Genomic DNA, 19,434 nt, shown 5'->3' on the forward strand with positions numbered 1-19,434 from the left:
GCTTCCGGTTGGCGTTTCCACTCATTACCAAGATATGGTGATGTGAAGAAGCACAGTGCCAATGGCGGGCTGCGGAAGAAGATTGAGCGAGAAGGATTTTGGCAGATTCTGCTAATTTTCTCATCGGACAGGACTGAGTTTGGGGAACCCTGGTCTACTTAGTAGTTACTTGAGACAAACAAAAGGTTAAATTGTACGTTTATTCACCACGTGCACATGATACAACAGCTGTAAAACAGTACAGTGACATTCTTACCTTAAAATCTGTAGGGAAATTGGTCAGGGAGGATGGGAGGCACAATCCGTGACAGTCTAGCAATCCAAAGGTTGCATGTTCAGGTCAAGTTAAGGATAACTGTAGAATTTTAGCTAACCCTTATTCTACATTTAACCAAATTCACCTAACCTGCTACATGATTTCACCTAACCTTTTGTCGTTTTAGTTCACCTAACCTTTGTCGTTAGTTCCCCACGGTTAGCAGTTGATGTTACTCTTCAATAACACGGATCCCAAATCAGGGGGAGGTTACTGTAAAGGTTACAAACAATTACAATGGCAAAGTCACAATAATCACAAGAATGGCTTTAGATCAAAGTCTACGTTGAGACCATTAAATTAAATTTAACAATACATTATCAAGGTCACCCCCTCCTACGGAGGGTGACATGTGGAGGCAGGCCACTCGATTTCGTCTCTGCGTTATATTGGCATCGAACATTATTGTGACTTTGCCATTGTAATTGTTTGTAAAACTTGTATAGTCAAATTAATCTATGATCGTATGCTATCCATTTGTTTGTATGCTGTTCTTTGTATGACATTTTAATATTTGATTATTAACCAATGATATTAGGCCACTCCTGGCCATGATTACAGACACCTGTGTCTTTTGACACTATATAAACGAGTCATCCCGCAGTGTTTGTGATTATACCCTGATGAAGACAGCTTGGCTGTCGAAACGTTGGTATTACATTTTTGCATCTGAGCTCCTAGAGTGTGCGGCTCTCTTTTATTTTCAAGTTTCTACTCCGCTAGCCAGCACCTCGTCTTAATAGGTGTGCGTTTCTTTTTCTTCTAGATCAACCCACTGTGTCTGACCATTTCTGCTCTAAACCTTTCTTCAAATTCAACAAACGGTTATTTCGGTTTTTGAACACATTTGGTTATCTCTCCCCAATTGGTGGTAGTATTGGTCAGACCCTTAAGGAAAACATGTATGGCTCTCCATCCATCGGCCACATCTTGCTCTTCACCACCCACAGCTCTATAAACCTTTTCTCCAAGTACACCATGTTGTTCAAAATATTTATATAGGGGGGTGCCGGTACAGAGTCAATGTGCGGGGGCACCAGTTAGTTGAGGTACTATGTACATGTAGGTAGAGTTATTAAAGTGACTATGCATAAATTACAACAGGGAGTGGCAGTGGTGTGGAGGGGGGTGGGTGCAAATAGTCTGGGTAGCCATTTGACTAGATGTTCAGGAGTCTTATGGCTTGGGGGTAATAGCTGTTTAGAAGCCACTTGGACCTAGACTTGGCGCTCCGGTACCGCTTGCCGTGCGTAAGCAGAGAGAACAGTCTATGGCTAGGGTGGCTGGAGTCCTTGACATTTTTTTGGCCTTCCTCTGACATCGCCTGGTATAGCGGTTCTGGATGGCAGGAAGCTTGGCCCCAGTGATGTACTGGGCCGGTCGCACTACCGTTTATAGTGCCTTGCGGTCAGAAGCTGAGTAGTTGCCATACAAGGCAGTGATGCAAACAGTCAGGATGCTCTCGATGGTACAGCTGTAAAAACCTTTTGAGGATCTGAGGACCTATGCCAAATCTGTTCCATCTGTCCAGGCTGGAAAGGGCAGTGTGGAGTACAATAGAGACTGCATCATCTATGGATTTGTTGGGGCGTTATGCAAATTGGAGTGGGTCTAGGGTTTCTGGGATGATGGTGTTGATGTGAGCCATGACCAGCCTTTCAGATCACTTCATGTCTACAGACGTGAGTGCTACGGGTCGGTAGTCATTTAGGCAGGTTACCTTAGTGTCCTTGGGCACAGGTGTAACAGTACTCTTCTTGCGTTGTGTACAATCAATCATCGACACAAGCTCCAATTTGTAGCACCAGTCATGGAGCTTTATTCTGATAGAAACAGCACAAAATTGCATGTCATGCAATGCACAGCTCACCACCCAGCTCTGCACGTGACGCACGCTGGTTTGGTGCTTGTTCACTGGGCAATGTAGTTAACAAAATAATATAGCAATTACAATATACAATATCATATTTTGAACGATGTACCTGATAGAAACAGCACAAAATTGCACGTCATGCAATGCACAGCTCACCATCCAACTCTGCACGTGACGCAATGTACAAAATATACGAACCCCCCCCCCCCCCCCCCACCAGACACAGTAAGTTGCTAGCTAGTATTAGCTGGAATTCTCTACAACAAAATGCATAACAAATATGCACCACAAAACGCTGCATCTAATGTGTGATGTTCAAATAACATTTACAAACAAATTGATATAAATTGTACAGTTAAATCATCACTTTTGACGTGCAGTGCTTTGCAACCAACAACTTACCGCTGGTTTGGTGCTTGTTCACTGGGATGATTCTAATGAAACATCCTCCCTTCTAAGCAAGCTACGCAAACCAGCCAATAAGATGCCATGTTGAGTAGGTGAAGGCAAGACAAAACTAAAACCAAAAACCCATTGGTTTAACAATAAAGTGGCAATACATGTTGGTATTACAGACTTGGACAGGGAGAGGTTGAAAATGTCAGTGAAGACACTTGCTAGTTGGTCAGCGCATGCTCGCAGTACACGTCCTGGTAATCCGCTTCTTGAAAGCGGCAGCTCTAGCCTTTAGCGCAGTGCGGATGCTGCCTGTAATCCATGGCTTCTGGTTGGGGTATGTACGTACAGTCACTGTGGGGACGACGTCATCGATGCACTTATTGATGAAGCCAATGACAGATGTGGTGTACTCCTCAATGCCATTGGAGGAATCCCAGAACATATTCTAGTCTGTTCTAGCAAAACAGTCCTGTATCTAATATCTGCTTCGTCTGACCACTTTTTTTTATTGATCTAATCCCTAGTGCTTCCTGCTTACATTTTTGCTTGAATCAGGAGGATGGAATTATGGTCATATTTGCCAAATGGAGGGCGAGGGAGAGCTTTGTATGCGTCTCTGTGTGTGGAGTATATAGGTGGTCCAGAGTTCTTTTCCTCTGGGTACACATTCAACATGCTGATAGAAATTTGGTAAAACTAATTTAAGTTCCCCTGCATTAAAGTCCCCGGCTACTAGGAGCGCCGCCTCTGGGTGCATGTTTTCTTATGGCGGAATATAGCTCATTCAATGCTATTTTAGTGCCAACCTCTGGCTGAGGTGGTATGTAAAACAGCTACGAAGAATACAGATGAGAGCTCTCTCTAGGTTGTGCTTATCATTATATACTCAACCGCAGGCGAGCAATGGCTCGAGACTTCCTTAGATATCGTGCACCAGCTGTTATTCACAAAAATACATAGTCTGCCGCCCCTCGTCTTACCAGACGCCGCTGTTCTATCCTGCCGGTACATTGTATAACCAGCCAGTATGTTGATATTGTCGTCATTCAGCCACAACTCCGTGATACATAAGATGTTACCGCTTTTAATGTCCCGTTGGTAGTTTAATCTTTCCCGTAACGCAACAATTTTATTGTCCAGAGATTGCACGTTTGCTTGCAGAATTGAGGGGTTTATTTGATTGCCTTCGAATTCTCCGAAGGCAGCCCGCTTTCCGGCCTCTCCACAATCACCTGAACTCAACCCAATTGAGATGGTTTGGGATGAGTTGGACCGCCAAGTGCTCAGCATATGTGGGAACTCCTTCAAGACTGTTGGAAAAGCATTCCAGATGAAGCTGGTTGAGAGAATGCCACGAGCGTGCAAAGCTGTCATCAAGGCAAAGGGTGGCTACTTTGAAGAATCTCAAATATATTTAGATTTGTTTAACACTTTTTTGGTTACTACATGATTCCATATGTGTTATTTCATAGTTTTGATGCCTTCAATATTATTCTACAATGTAGAAAATAGTAAAAAATAAAGAAAAACCCTTGAATGAGTTGGTGTGTCCAAACTTTTGACTGGTACTCTATATGTGCATGTTTATAAAAAGCTTGCCTTTATAAATACATTAAGGGCAGCAAATAATTTGCAAGGCAGATGGTTTCCATTTGTAATGTGTTGCACCTCTGTTTATGTGGTTACTTATCAACACACAGACTAACCATGTCAGTATGACCAAGCAGAGTCCCTTTCAAAGTAGGTGGCCACTATACCTGTTTCAGCGTTTGAGCTTGTGCACTTCAATTCTAAGACACAAACATATATCGAGTACACATGCTGACAGTGGAATCTTTGTGTGTGATGAACAAAAGCCAAAGGTCTGCTATTTTTTATTGTCTTAGTATGAAGAGCATCCTGAAAAGACGGGGAGATGTGGCTTTCTTGGCCACAGTTGTTTCTTGGCCATTGTTGATTACCGTAAGGTGAAACAAATAGACGTCTGGGAAGGCCATTGTGTGGGTTTCTCAACAACAAATCACTGACACTTCCTCCGTCTGTGGAGCAGCTGTGTTATCCACGGCTCTTCTTCTCTGGTTCCCAGGCTGACCCTCAGAGGTCTTCAAATGGACTACACGCATACGTCAATTTCTTTAGGTCAAAACAAAACATATACACAGGTTGACAAATATACAGCTGTTTAACATTGGTTTTCTATCTGATTGAGTAAAAAGACTAGATACAGATCAATATATTAATGCAGGCCTATGTCCCCGAAGAGAGTTTGCACGGAGGTTGTCCTTTAGCCACCATACATATCAGATTAATGGGGTGGGCGGATGTAGGAGGAGCAAGCATGTCACAATCATGGCAGTTCCCTAAGAAGGATGGTTCTCATCATTGACTAGAGCCTATGCTATGAGAATGCATGTACAATATTGACGGCATTCAAGCCAAGATAAATGCATATAGCTCAAACTACAGAAAAAACACAAACTCTTTCAGCAACGCATCCAAGTCCACATAACCAAACGCAAAAGCCACCACACAGCTCTTATGGCCTCTCCAGAACAACAGCAGTTTAGACCGTAACACACGCATGGTCTGATCAGTGACAGAACAGTGAATATCGGTCAATTCATGTCTCTGTTGTCACTAAACAGAAGGCATTGCCTCCTTTCTCATCTACTGCTATTGTGGGCTCAATGCATGTCATGATAAGGGGTTTGAAGAGTGATGGTGTGAGCCATGTGAACAGCCAGAACTCTATGTATATGCTACAGACTAGTAAAACAGACATTCATCAATGAAGTCATTAAACCCACTGGGCACAGACGTCCATTCAACGTCTATTCCGCGTTGGTGCCGCGTCATTTGGTTGAAATGGCGTGGAAACAACATTGAAAAGGGCGTGGAATCGACATTGGTTCTACCAATGTGCGCCCAGTGGGAAGTGCTTTAAGAAATGATTGTCCGTTTCCCTCAGGCATATCTAATGGTGATTATTGTGGGGTGGGGGGGTCAGTGGTGAAGAAGGGAACTGTGCGGAGTGGACGCACAGCTTATTTGAGTTGCTCGTCGGGGGCAGGGATCTTCTCCAGGCTGGGCTCCACGCCCCAGATCTCCCGGGCGTACTGGGAAATGGTGCGGTCGCTGGAGAATTTACCACAGCCTGCAATGTTATGGATCACCATCTTGGTCCATTCCTTGGGATTCTGTTTTTAGAGAGAGGGACAGACAGGACGGAAGGAAAGATGACGAGGAGATCAATATTTGATACGGTATGGATGGATACCTGAACCAGGCAACCTATGTTGTTTAGCCATAACACTGACCTTGTACAGTTCGTTGACCTTGTCCTGACACTTGATGTAGGCTTCGTAGTCAGCAAACACCTTGAACCTGTGCATAAAACATTAGATAAGAATACGTTGAAGAAAATGCTTGTGCGTGCATGCGTGTGTGTGTGTGTGTGTGTGTGTGTGATTACCTGTCGTGGTGCATCAGCAGGTCCACAAGTTCCTTGAAGAGGTCTGGCTGCTTATGGCTGAAGAAGCCACCAGCGATCTGGTCCATGGCCTGTTTCAGCTCGGGAATACGGTTGTAGTACTCAGAGGCGTGGTATCTGTGCAAGACAAAGGCCAGTATTTAAAGCACGCTGTTCTGATTGACGCGCTCCCCAGGTTGTTTTTGTCTCGATTATCTTAAACAGAAAAACATACAGTATGTTGAGATTGATATTTCTTATACAAGGGAGACCTGGTCAAACAGTATCTACACCTTGCCACTTGTGTATCTGTTAATATAATTATATGATTAGAATTATTAGAATATTACCCTCTGAAACCATAACTCTGAAACCATATGATTGTATGAAATCATTAGACTATTTTAATGCTGTGTGTGATTTAGTCAGTAGAATTATATCTGAGAGTGTAGTTCGTAGTCAGAATTAATGTTTTGGTGACAATATATCTAGTATCTTGATAACGGACTGTCTGAGCAAGATTCAGGGCCGACCTTGGCTGGGCCACTGAGAACTTCCCAGGGTTTCGGCACTGAGAACTTCCCAGGGTCTCTCCCTATGTCGGCTGGGTAGCAGGACAGTGTGGGCGTAGGATAACTAATGTTCTGTGTGAAAGGATGTGTCTCACTTTAAATGAAGGTCTTTGTACGGTGCACGCCAGAACGAATAAACACGCCCGCGAATAAACCTTTTTGACTATTTTAGCTGGGCCTCCGTCTGTTTCATTCGACCAGGATCTTACAAATTCTGTTTTGCAGACAGAGTAATATAATGAAATTGGGTTATGTACCTTGAGAACATAATTCTCTTATCAGTATCGGACTCTGGCAGAGCCTGTCCCCTCTCTGTGTCCCCCTCCTCCACAGCACTCCCATTCCCGTGGATCAGTTTCTCTTTGCCTCCCTGTCCCTACTCTAACCCACTGTCTCTTCTCCCTCCCTGTCCCCATGTCCACGTCTTCCTGCTCACCCTTTGCCGGCGTCCATTGCGTCCACATCCTCCACCCTCATGCCGAAGATGAAGAGGTTCTTCTCTCCGGCCTCCTCGGCCATCTCCACGTTGGCTCCGTCCATGGTGCCGATGGTCAGAGCGCCGTTCAGCATGAACTTCATGTTGCCAGTGCCAGAGGCCTCTGTGCCAGCTGTAGAGATCTGCTCAGACAGGTCAGCAGAGGGGATGGCTGGGAGGGGACAAGGAGTGTGAGAGAAATGATAAGCGTGGGAAAAAACGGAGAGAGAGGGAAGAGAGAAAAGGAAAGATGGATGGAGGGATACAGTACAAGAGGAGAGCGTTGTAGACGAGGGTAAACTACACATTATACCAGAGAACCATGGGGTTATGGGTTAGTCGGTCACCTTTCTCAGCCAGGGTGACTCTGTAGTTCTCCAAGAAGATGACTTTGAGGCGGTCGCCGATCACGGGGTCGTGGTTGACAACCTCACCGATAGCTGTGATGAGACGGATGATCATCTTGGCTGTGTGGTATCCTGGGGCAGCCTGGGAGATGGGGGAGAGGGTGTTGCATAATGAGTTGTGGATGTCAGCTATTGTTCTATATTTACTTCCGGTAACTACACGCTGTTACTGTGAAGGCTGAGGGCCGCCAAACATACCTTTCCTCCGACCATGATGGTTCTTGGGGTCCAGTGCTTGTTTGGCTCCTTCTTGATACCTGAGAAATAGACAGATGGGTGTATAGTAGGAGTAGAGAGAGGTAGAAGCACAGAGGGAGAGGGAGAGGGAGAGAGAGAGAGAGAGAGAGCGCCAGGGAAGTACTAACGGTTGTAGTAGGTGATCATGTGCAGACAGTTGAGCAGCTGTCTCTTGTACTCGTGGATTCTTTTGACTTGAAAGTCAAACATGGACTGGGGGTTGATCTTGACCTTGTAGTGCTCCTCCAGGTGCACAGCGAACTTCAGCTTGTTCTCCTACATTAGGGAGGATATGATGGGGGTGTGAAGTAGGCACAGAACTTGTCAAATGACTTACAGTACTACCCACAGGTGGCTGATGGCACTTTAACTGGGAAGGACGGACCCATAGTAATGGCTGGAACGGAATGAATGGAATGATAGCAAACACATCAAATACATAGTTTCTATGTGTTGGATACCGTTCCATTCACTCCATTCCAGCCATTATTATGAGCCGTCCTCCCCTCACCAGCCTTCTGTGACGTACTACAGTATCTTGGACTCACCTGCTTGATTTTGGCGATGTCACGGATGAAAGCATCATCATTAATGAACTTCAACAGTTTCTTCAGCTGGTCGAGGTCACGGACAAACTCCTCTCCAATTCTCTGACAAAAGAGATGACATTAGGAAGGTTAGCGTGCAAGTATCAGGTTACTGGCGCTCTCATCGTGAACAGAAACATCTATTTTGCAACACTGATATTATAAACATATGGTCAAAATGATTTCAAATGTATATGGCTACTTCCAATGCAAAAGCCGTACTACTTTCTAAGTGTTTTTGCAACAGTTCCCCTACCTCTGCGATGACCTCAGCCAAGCCAGGGTTGCACATAACCAGCCAGCGACGGGGGGTGATGCCATTGGTCTTGTTCTGGAACTTGTGTGGGTCCAACTCATAAAAGTCCTTGAACCTGCACACAGAACACGCAGTAGCCCAAAATATATCCAGTTAGTTTGCTTCAACTCTTCAAACTAACCCTTTGAAAATGTGCACGCATCAAATGACTAATCCATCGATTGACACCTGATGCGTCTGTGTTACTTTGAAATATTATGATTTTAAATGTGTAATTAGCTACTTATTGAGGGGGGGGGGGGGGGGGGGGGGGACGGCTTAGGACCGTGATAGGTGGTTGTCTCTCTTAACTACCTTAAGCTGAAGGCACTAACTGTAAGTCGCTTTGGATAAGAGCGTCTGCTAAATGTGTAACATGTAATGTAGCCTAAATGTGATGTGTATGCGGTTTGTGTAGGACACGTACAGAGTGGCGATGAGGATCTCTGAGTGGATGCGGGCTACGCCGTTGACAGCATGGGATCCAACGATACACAGATGAGCCATGTTGACTTTCTTGCATCCGCCCTCCTCAATCAGGGACATGCGGCGCAGACGGTCGTTGTCGCCAGGGAACTTAGAGGCAACGTACTGGAGGGCGGATTTCAATAAAGTTAGCCTCTAATAACATGTTGTGGTACATTAGCTCCGAGTTAGACAAAGCGCAAGGGGCACTGATCTGTAATAACACTTCCTATATGGCACCAGTAGTCTTACTTCCACCTGCCCGCACGTACGTACCTGCAGGAAGCGACGATTGATCTCGAAGATGATCTCCAGGTGACGGGGCAGCAGGTGTTGGAACAGGTCAATGGGCCAGCGCTCCAGGGCCTCAGGCAGCACGGTGTGGTTTGTGTAGGCACAGGTACGGACACACACGTCCCAGGCCTGGAAACACAGAAGGACAGAGGTAAGATAATAGGATGTATTTACCTGGTGGTTCGTGACCCTCTCTTGATACTGCCAAGGCAGTAGAGAAGGATGGAGGACTACTCTTTTGTATCTGTCCCATTATGGCGTCTTCTTCTACTACTTCTGAGTTGGTAAACAAACTGAATGGGTGCATGCATACTGCCACCTGGAGTGTGTTGTTTGAACAGGTATAAAGCCAAGGTTGGCGACTTAATGCCACCTGCAGTTATGGAATGTTTGCTCAAGAGCATCATTCATTGGCTGATCCCTCCTGATGACCAGGATGGAATTATGTGATGGAAGTCCCACCAAGTTGAATATCTCAAAGTGGTGAAAGTCCTCAATGGTGCTGCCCATGCTAAAACAGGCTTTTGGGCCCTAGTTCTCTATGTATCTCGATGGCCCAAGCCAACACATTCTACTATGCTGGTCTTTGTTGCCCCCTCCTGGTATCATTACAGAAGTACAACTCCATATGAAATGGCGTGGGCAGTAATACCGGATGTACTACTGTTCAGGGTAATAGAGCGCAATAGTAATGGTGTCTTTTTGTAGACACTAACTCTGCCATGGCTCTTGGCCAAAGCCTATCAGGAAATAAATAGAGTTTGAGGTGTTTGGATAAACGCTGAAAATAAGGTCTGTGGTAAACACAGGCTTAGGAGATCTGATACGTTTTGTTCCATGACATCCTCTTCATCAGCTAACGTCGCTTTTTATGAATTTCGAAGCATTTATGTAATACATTTTTAAAAAATCACAGACTTCATAATTCATCAAAGTCTGTCTAACTGACTGATATCTCATAGAACATACAGTATAAGTTCTCATAAGTTTGTGTTAACTTCAAACCTTATTTTCTGCGTTTATCCCAAAACCGTATTCTTCCCCCATTCATTTGCCCCACAGGGATGACTTAAAGAACCAGAGTGAACTCATTTCCTTTTTTCATTTAGGACCACAAGCTGGCAAGCTCTAGGAAAGTAATTCAGTCTTCCCTAGTCAGAACCTCGTCTTCTCCTCCACTCACCTTGTCCCAATCCAGCTTCTCCTCATCAACCAGTACCCTCATCAGCTCAGGAATGGCCATGGCAGGGTGAGTGTCATTCAGCTGGATGGCAACCTGGATGCGACAGACATTAAAATCACAGCATAACTGTACTGACACAGCATAACTTTCGAAGTTACCACCGATATAAACACAGAGGGGCACAAGTACGAATGCAACACCGCCACATCAGAACAAGACATCAACAAAAAGGATGCCTAAGCCAGTGACATGAAGACATAAAGTGAAATGGAGACATCTAAGTGTACGTTTGAATCACCACTCGGGAGTTCTCACTTTGTTGGGCAGATGGGCGAAGTCTGTGCGGACGATCTCTCTGGAGCCAAACTTGGAGGCCTTGAAACGACGGACGATGTCCTGAAGGGTGGCGGCCACCACAAAGTACTCCTGCTTCAGCCGCAGCTCCTTGCCCTCAAAGAACTGGGGAGGAAGACACATAGAGGTGAGCCCAGACTGACCTGTCATATCTGTCTGTCGCCATCTTGAGGGCGTGTCACAATCAGTGGAGGCTGCTGAGGGGAGGACGGCTCATAATAACGGTGGGAATGGAGTCTATGGAATGGCGACTATTTGATACCATTCTACTGACTCCGCTCCAGTCATTACCACGAGCCACGTCCTCCCCAATTCAGGTGCCACCATCCTCCTGTGATCACAATACATAAGACTCCCGTCAATGCCAGTCCTTTTTTTAAGAGAAGAAATACAGAGTATAGAGCAGACCTGTCACAATGTATTCTAACGTGTATCTATAATATCTATATACTGTATATCATCAAAACCGACACTGCACTTGGATTTTTAGAGAGAAATTCAGACATATTCTTACGTTATCATTGGGGTACAGCACGCGGGAAATGTTCTCGCATAAGTTTCTGTCCAACACAGCCTGAATGTACCCACCAACGTTGACTGTTGGAGGCAAGGAAAAATACACCCTCAGGGCAACGGTTCCCAGTAGCCAATTATGTAACATGACTTACATGAGTAATGTTAGCAATTTGCGGATCTAGCAAACTAAGCACATGAAATGGTGGATTGCAGCCAGTCAAGGCGAAAAACATGTATTCAAGCAACGCATACATAGTGCCTTGGCCTCTGTAAGACACTTACAGTCTTTCAGGTTGAAGTCGCATGGGGCCTTTGCAGACCACAGTCTCATGGTGTTGACAATGTTGTTTCTGTACCCGGGGATAGGGGTGTCATATGGCAGAGCCAACACGACCTGTCAACACAATGACAAGAGAGTGAGATTAGAGACACCTGCCAACGGAATCCATATTCATTGATGATTGATTCAATGATGGTTCATTGAAGATTTAATGATGGTTTATTGATGATTCAATGATAATTCAATGATGGTTCCTTGTTGGCATCCAGTGCCATATCAACTTGTTTTTCATCTCCCTTCTCACACACACACACACACACACACACACACACCTTCCTAATATGCACCCTCAATCTCACCCCCAACCCCTGTCCTTTATTCACCTGAGTGTCAACCCATTTCACACCATCTGGGGTGTGCTCGGTTCTGCCGTAGAACTTGACGGGGCGCATGTACTCGGGTCGGGCCTTCTCCCAGGGGTTGCCGTAACGCAGCCAGTCATCAGCCTCCTCAACCTGCCAATCATTTGGTCATATAGCAGTCTGTCGGGCACTTTCAGCAAAACAAGTTGTTTCACAGTACTTCCTTCTGTCTTATGGTCTGGAAAGGATGGGGAAAAGCACCCCGGAAGCATATGAGCGCACGTTACCTGCCATCCTTTGACGATCTTCTGGTTAAAGATGCCAAACTCATAGCGGATACCGTATCCATACGCAGCCAGACCCAGAGAAGCCATAGAGTCCAGGAAGCATGCTGAGGAAAGGCTTAGGTTAGGCTATGTTTCTGATCCTGTTTATACCGTTTGTATCCTGTTTAGATCCTTCTGGTGATCTAAACTGTCTAAGGCACAAGAATGTCACGCTCTCCGTGAGAGGAGGTAGCGAGGCAGCTTACCGGCAAGGCGTCCAAGACCACCGTTTCCCAGGCCTGCGTCCTCCTCCATGTCCTCCAGCTCCTCCATGTCCAGACCCAGCTACGGAACAGAGGGGCTCAGGTCAAGCCAAGTTCAAACCACAGCTCTGTGGCAATGGCATTCAGTTTAAACAGAGCTGGATTGGTGCCAATAATATGGTTAAATGTGCTTTGGAATCTTGTCCTGGTCACTCTCTTATTGGAGCACAATTGGCGGTTAAAGACCAAGTGCAGTCAAAAAAACGTGATTTTTTTGCTGTGTTTTAGGTATCTTTCCACGCGATCAGATTGGAATAATACTGTGTAGTTGTGGAGAAAAGACCTTTGTGTAAGAGCTGTTTGGAAAGGCCGCCTGAAATGTCAGCCTGTTTTGGTTGGATGGAGTTTTGGCCTGCCTGGTGTCAACACATGAATAAACCAATAAGAAAGAGAGTTCCAAAACTCTCTGCCAATAACCGCTCGTTTTCAGTTTTGAAAACACTCAAACCCCTCCCAGACAGTCCTAGCAAAATTATTGCTTGAAAAATTGCTCTTTTCTCAGAAGCTAATTTTTGTTTCTTTTTGACTATTTGAATTGAAAACAATCACGGTGAGGTAATTAATTGTTACCCAGAAATGATTTGATATGGAGGTAAAAACGGCTGCACTGGACCTTTAACATCCACCCACAACTTCCGGTCTTTAGTCACAGGCACACGACAAACTCTTCTTCCGTGTAATTCCTTTCAGCTAGACCTTGAGTCAAATTTGAAAATGAAGTTGTTTGTCACACAAGGTGCAGTCAGTTTGACTGCCCCTTGGTTAGCTACAGCAATGAAAATCGCATTTTGCTATGTTGGCCAGAATCCATGACATGATGTACGGGATGTGAGCATCCCTCACCTGGTATACGGCCTCATCACAGGCATTTTCCAGCGCCAGGTTCACCATGGTGTTCTGCAGGGTGCGGCCCATGTAGAACTCCAGTGAGATGTAGTACACACGCTGAGGACAGGGGAGGAAGGGGAGAGAGAGATGAGAGGGATACCATGGGACAGCTAACACTCTCTAGCCATAACAAGTAATACCCAATTAGTCACTGAACCCAAATGTTGCTGAACCCAAATGTTGACACTCGTTTTACGAGTCGGACATAGCAATATTTCACTGTAGGGGCACCCATTCAAACTGTCAAGGAAATTCCTCGAATATTTTTTTGACTTTTCATGTTCTGCCATTAGAAAGGAGCATGTGGAAATCTGACACCTGAGCCTTAGTTTAGCCTTTGAAATGTCACGTTTTCTCTCTTGGTGTTTTACAGGGAGGTCTGACACTCTCAAGCAGAGGAAGAAGAGGTGCAAGAGGCGAGAGAACGGGATAGAGGGCAGGGAGGAGGGGGGAGGGGGGGGGACTACGGGAGACAGATTGCTGTTGGTGTTACGTAACACTGGCATTTTGGCATAGGTAAAAATAGCTTCAGCTGGGGTTGTTGTAAAGGTTAGTCTGAGTGTGATACCCATGAATAGTGAAAGAGAGATCTGAAAACATAATTGTATCAGGGAATTGATACAGTAGTGTAAATATGTAGAGAGCTAATTTACCAAATGTAATAAATTACTTAAAGGGACATTTAAAAAATATATCATCTCCAGCACCACCCCAACATCAACATATGTGAAAATGGCAGAACCTCATGATTGTAACTAATTATGAGTTGGCATTGCCCGCTGATTGGTTGATGAAGTCATTGGAAACACTTGTTTCCCTCTACATTTTTTATTACAAAACGCACCATCTTGTATAAATGTGTGCAAATCGAGCAAATGTGTACGAAACAAATATGACCATCTATCATAAAATTGGTAATCATTTGGATACATTTGGGTTAAAGCTGGGATCCGCATTAGGAGAAATAGCGCCTCTGGCCGCCCAAGTGCATTTGTTATTGTTTTTTACATTTTTTATTAAACTTCGGAGACGAGCTCCTACATCAAGGTATGAAAAATCTTTGCATGTACCCTTCACACCAAAAACCAATAGTGCCAAATAAGGGTTCTTTGACTTATAGCGGAAGCCTTTTTGGTGACATTATAAAGAACCATGCTCATAAGGTTGTAAATGGAACCTGCTTGGTGTTGTAAAGAACCCTTTCCTAAGGTTTTATAAAGAACCATTAAAAATATATGCCAGTGTCACCAAAAAAGGGTTCCAATATGGTTACAACCTTTTGAGGACTATATAGAACCCTTTTTTATGGTTCCTTATACAATCTTTATAGAGAAAGGTTCTAAAAAAAAACTTTCTCAATCTTAAAGGTTATTTGAAGAAACATACATATTTTACTTATTCTGGTTTAATAGCCATATTATATTGTTGAAATTCCAAAAGGTTTTTATTATTTTGTCTATTAAAAAGTAGAATCAGGTGTGCTAGCTCTGGAACAGCTGGGGTTCCTGAGGAGAGAACTGAGAAGTACTTTGTCAAAAGTTCGCAATAGACACAAGGCCATACATGAGTCTTTCACAAGACACTGCCACTGGCAATAGACATAAAGTACATGTGACAGTATAACAGATTACATAAACTGGAAAGACACTCTCACTCACGGTTGCACAAAAAAAACTGGACGAAAACCACGCCCCAAAAGATTCTAATGAGCCGCCGCACCTACATTTTTGCCCAGTGGGTTAATGTCTCTGTTTTCCCATCCAATAACACATCATATGCAGATGTGCTGGATGCATTAGAATGTGCATATAAATGGTCATTTTTGGCATGTAAGGAGAAGAGCTCTCTATGTTCTCATACATTTAGACTCTAACCAGCCTCCTGTTTTTTTCTCAGATTAGGTGTCCTCTTGCCCTCCCTGCTCATATGGGTTTCTATCTTGACCTTTCTTTGAGGGAATAACTCATGACCTTTCAGAGAGGGACACCATAACCACCAGCTGACCTTGGATGAGGTGATAAAGAGAAGGTCAGAGGGCAAGTGCAATACAGGCAGCATCTTTCTGACGTAGAGTAATTACCCTAGTTGGTATAAACATGGTATTAACACACACAAATACCTATTATACAAAGAGAATATTATATGTGATTTTTGTGATACACATCTTTTTTTTGTGTGTCAACATTTCTTACGGCGTTTGATCTTGTACTGACTATGTGTCACTGTCTGTAAGGATTTATCATAAATAAGATCGACATGGAAGATGCTGATTCATAACTAGATAGAAGGCTCCGTCTGATAAAAGGAATCAATGAAGACATGGAAACAAAAGTTGTTCCCCGTCACTTTCCATTTGTTGAGGTCAATTGGTATCTCTGCTACTCCTACAACTGTAGCTACAGTATATAGGCTCCTGTATTCACTATAGTATGTGTACAGGAGAGGAGGAGACAGAAGGTCACAGAGAGGTCTAGAATTACAACTCCCGATGGCCGAGGAGTGCTAGGGGATTGGAAATGTCATGGCGTAACATTACAGTGACATTAGAAGGTGATACTGTGTTCACGCAGCAATGCAACATTTGGCAAAGAGATTTTACCCAGGGACAGGGTCCTTCTGTGGACTTTGCTGGGGTTGACGAGGGAAAACCTCAAATCAGGCTTCAAATCTGTCATTTTCACTCAGTGTTAAGTAAAGAGTATACATTATGTATTAATATGTGTCATATTAAATTGCCATGGAGATCAGACGATGTTTTAAACACATTTGTCCTAAATTGGCATGGTTATCCTGCCAATACGTCTGGCCACTGGTACAGTATGCTTCTTACCTGAGGTCGGAGGTACACAATAATATATTCATGACTACAATATTGTGTAAATGCTCCAGAAATCCAAATGATTCAACCACTAGAGGCAATCAACAACTTCATTTCACTTCCGGAATTGTTTGAATGAAAATATTTACAGATTAAGCAGTAAAGCATTTGTTACTTTATTTTATGTTACATTTAATTGAAATACAACGTAAGATATATTTTTGGGTATGCATTTTCAGGATACATGTGAAATATAAAACATTTGCAAAATAATACATAAAATATATATTTAATACATTTTAAATGTGTTTTCTGATGCATTTGAAATAGATTTTGCAATATATGTACAAATGTATGCTTTTTTATTTATTTGTACCTGTATAGGATACCCAGGACCAGTAGAATTATGTTATTTACTTGCTAACAGTATGCCCCGTATATTACCCACTGAATTCTGCATTATTTTGTGAAACCAAATGGAACATTTTTACATTTTATTCCATTTGTTATTTTCATTTCTAATGACTATTACATTCTATTATATTTAATACTTTTTTTATTCTGTTCTATGGGTTGTAGTAGGCTACAGGTGATACGAACGTTACAATAGTTTAACTTACTTTTGGATCTTTCTCATAATAGTACTGCTGGGTTCTGATCCACCTGCCCACCAAGTGGTCGCGCACGGTGTTGGCGAGAGCAAAGTAGTAATCCCGTTTGGATGCCACATTTCTGTCCTTGACCAGCGTAAAATGGAGATGCCTGTTGAAAGCAAGCTTCAGTTCTGCCACATTTTCCACACCGGCAAGACCTCTCACAGAGATCTGCTTCTTTCTGTCGTGATCTGACAACGGCTTTGACATAATGCTACTCTTGCGTCGGCTCTGACCCCGGCTCCCTTCTTACAATAAAATGACACTTCCACCCAGTTCAGACACTACTACAGAAGCAGCCACATGGATGGGTCATGTTCCCCTATTTATAGGAGGGATCATTACTATTGAGAAGAAGGCGAGGCGTACTCAAAATAGAGAGCCAATTACTACTCAGTCCCTATTATTCCATAGGAATATGTGTTGATTAGGCCTATTTCACATCTTGCAGTCTAGAAACGAAATGCATCTGAATTGAATTGTAAAGCGTACAGTACTTGTTGCAAATGAAAATGGTTTATTTTGGAGGCATATAAAAGAGACATGGGAGATGCAAAAGGTTTTCAGCTGGTTTAAAATGTAAAGTAATAGCTATGAATTTGTTCTACTAGTCTGTGGCCAGACACCTCTAGTTATTTCTCTCTATTACACTGGGATGAAGAACTGTATCCTATTTGTATCTCTTCACTACAGCCCCCAGCGTGCCTTGCTCCTCCTCAGTCATTTTCAAGAGTCACTGCAGTACTATCATGGAGCCCTGGTCCATTAATAGCAGCTCTGACCCAGTCCCAAAGGCCATGATATTTGAAAGGCATGTGTGGTTAATGTCAGGAGCCAGTAGCCAACACTTGTAGCCTGACACAAACCGAGCAAGACCACAGCTTTAGGGGAAAGGCAATATTTATTTGTGACCTTTCTACATTAGGATGGTGTAGTCATTATTGTGTTTTCTCCCTTCAGTGAGGTTACTAACAGTAGAAGGTTTCATACTGAAAAAGTGAATGAAGTTTTGAACTCTTAAAATATGTTAACCATTTGTGAAAGACCTCAACAATTCAATATCTGAAAAGGGTAGAAAATAACAAGACGCAATACTTCACAAAAAAAACATGTTACAAAGAAGAGAACAGAAGGGTTACACCCGGCAGAGGTACTGGCAGGGAATGAGCCAAACCTTCCACATTTCCAACAACACAACACCACTTTAAATTTACAAAACGATTGGGTTTCTTGTAAGATTAAATGATATTGTTTTAAATATAATATACAATACTTGCAACAAAAAAAACATGATTGTATTACATTTCAATTGCGGTCTTTGTTATTAATATCATGAAAGTGTACAGTACATGATGTACTCCAATGACTTCCAGTAATCAACACCCTCCTTCACTGTAACAAAAATAAATAAAAAAATAAAATAAAAAAAGTTGTTGTTTCAACTAATTATTATTAAGTAACTGGTTCCACCGGTTTTTTTTTGTTTACTCAACTTTTCGGTCCAAGTGTTAGCTGAACAAAAAAAATAATGTTTGAGAAAACATTCAGTCAACTTAAAATTATGTGTTTGCTTGTCTCGTATGTTCATTCAACTAGAATTATTTGGGCATTTTCCCCTAAAAAAATGATATGGAACTAATGACACACATAGTGCTTTTAACATAAAATGTTTTCAACTTACATATTTGACAAACATGATTACAATGTGCATGTTAATGTGCAAAGTAATTTCCTCACTTGGGATCTGAACTCATGATCTCTTGTTTGACAACGTTCCAATCTTCCTCCTACGCCACAACTGTAGTACTCACTGTAGTAGGAAACAATGTGAGTATAACCACTGTAGTACTCACATTGTTTCCTAGCAAACATCAGTAGAATAGGGTCATGGGAAATGACCCCTTGGCCTGGACAGAGGGAGCAGGAAACTAGAGCTTGACAGCTTGGGCACAGTTACTGTCTGTTTGTGATTACATCAGCTCAAAAGGAATTTGTGTTATTTGATCATCTAATTGACTTTATCTTCATAGTTATCTTGCAGATGCATTTAAAATATGTGAGAATACAAATATTCTCCAAACATGTCCTCTTGTTGTCATATGCATATGTTGGCATTTAACCTTTATTTAACTAGGCAAGTCAGTTAAGAACAAATTCTTATTTACAACGACGGCCTACAGAAAGGCAAGTTGTGAATCTGGATGAGCAAGCATATGGTGAAAACACACAGACATACAGTACTGGTCAAGTTTGGACACCTACTCATTGCAGGGTTTTTCTTTATTTTTTAAAAACTATTATACATTGTAGAATAATAGTGAAGACATCAAAACTATGAAATAACACATATGGAATCGTGTAGTAACCAAAAAAAAGTGTTAAACTGATCCAAATATATTTGA

General features: G+C 43.0%; 1 protein-coding gene across 2 annotated transcripts; it reads right to left on the reverse strand.

The window, feature by feature from the left end:
• Window positions 1-4,445: 4,445 nt before the first annotated feature.
• LOC110534123 (glycogen phosphorylase, muscle form) lies at window positions 4,446-17,333 on the reverse strand. 2 transcript variants are annotated; one of them, XM_021618803.3, is made up of 21 exons: window positions 17,000-17,333; window positions 13,517-13,618; window positions 12,617-12,695; window positions 12,372-12,475; window positions 12,106-12,237; window positions 11,725-11,836; window positions 11,441-11,523; window positions 10,888-11,031; window positions 10,573-10,665; window positions 9,372-9,518; window positions 9,058-9,221; window positions 8,592-8,706; window positions 8,297-8,398; window positions 7,877-8,024; window positions 7,710-7,768; window positions 7,452-7,593; window positions 7,066-7,276; window positions 6,061-6,195; window positions 5,906-5,972; window positions 5,630-5,785; window positions 4,446-4,721 (listed from the first exon to the last, which is right to left on the reverse strand). In XM_021618803.3, exons 1-20 carry the CDS (start codon window positions 17,240-17,242, stop codon window positions 5,633-5,635), a joined length of 2,535 nt encoding a protein of 844 aa, XP_021474478.1. In that variant the 5' UTR covers window positions 17,243-17,333; the 3' UTR covers window positions 4,446-4,721; window positions 5,630-5,632. The 2 variants fall into 2 exon arrangements, with proteins under 2 accessions (XP_021474478.1, XP_021474477.1); XM_021618802.3 differs by having other exon boundaries at window positions 4,446-5,785.
• Between the last annotated feature and the right edge of the window lie 2,101 nt (window positions 17,334-19,434).

This window comes from Oncorhynchus mykiss, chromosome 10 (assembly GCF_057628025.1).
Source record: "Oncorhynchus mykiss isolate SJ-2025 chromosome 10, ASM5762802v1, whole genome shotgun sequence".
NCBI lineage: Eukaryota > Metazoa > Chordata > Actinopteri > Salmoniformes > Salmonidae > Oncorhynchus > Oncorhynchus mykiss.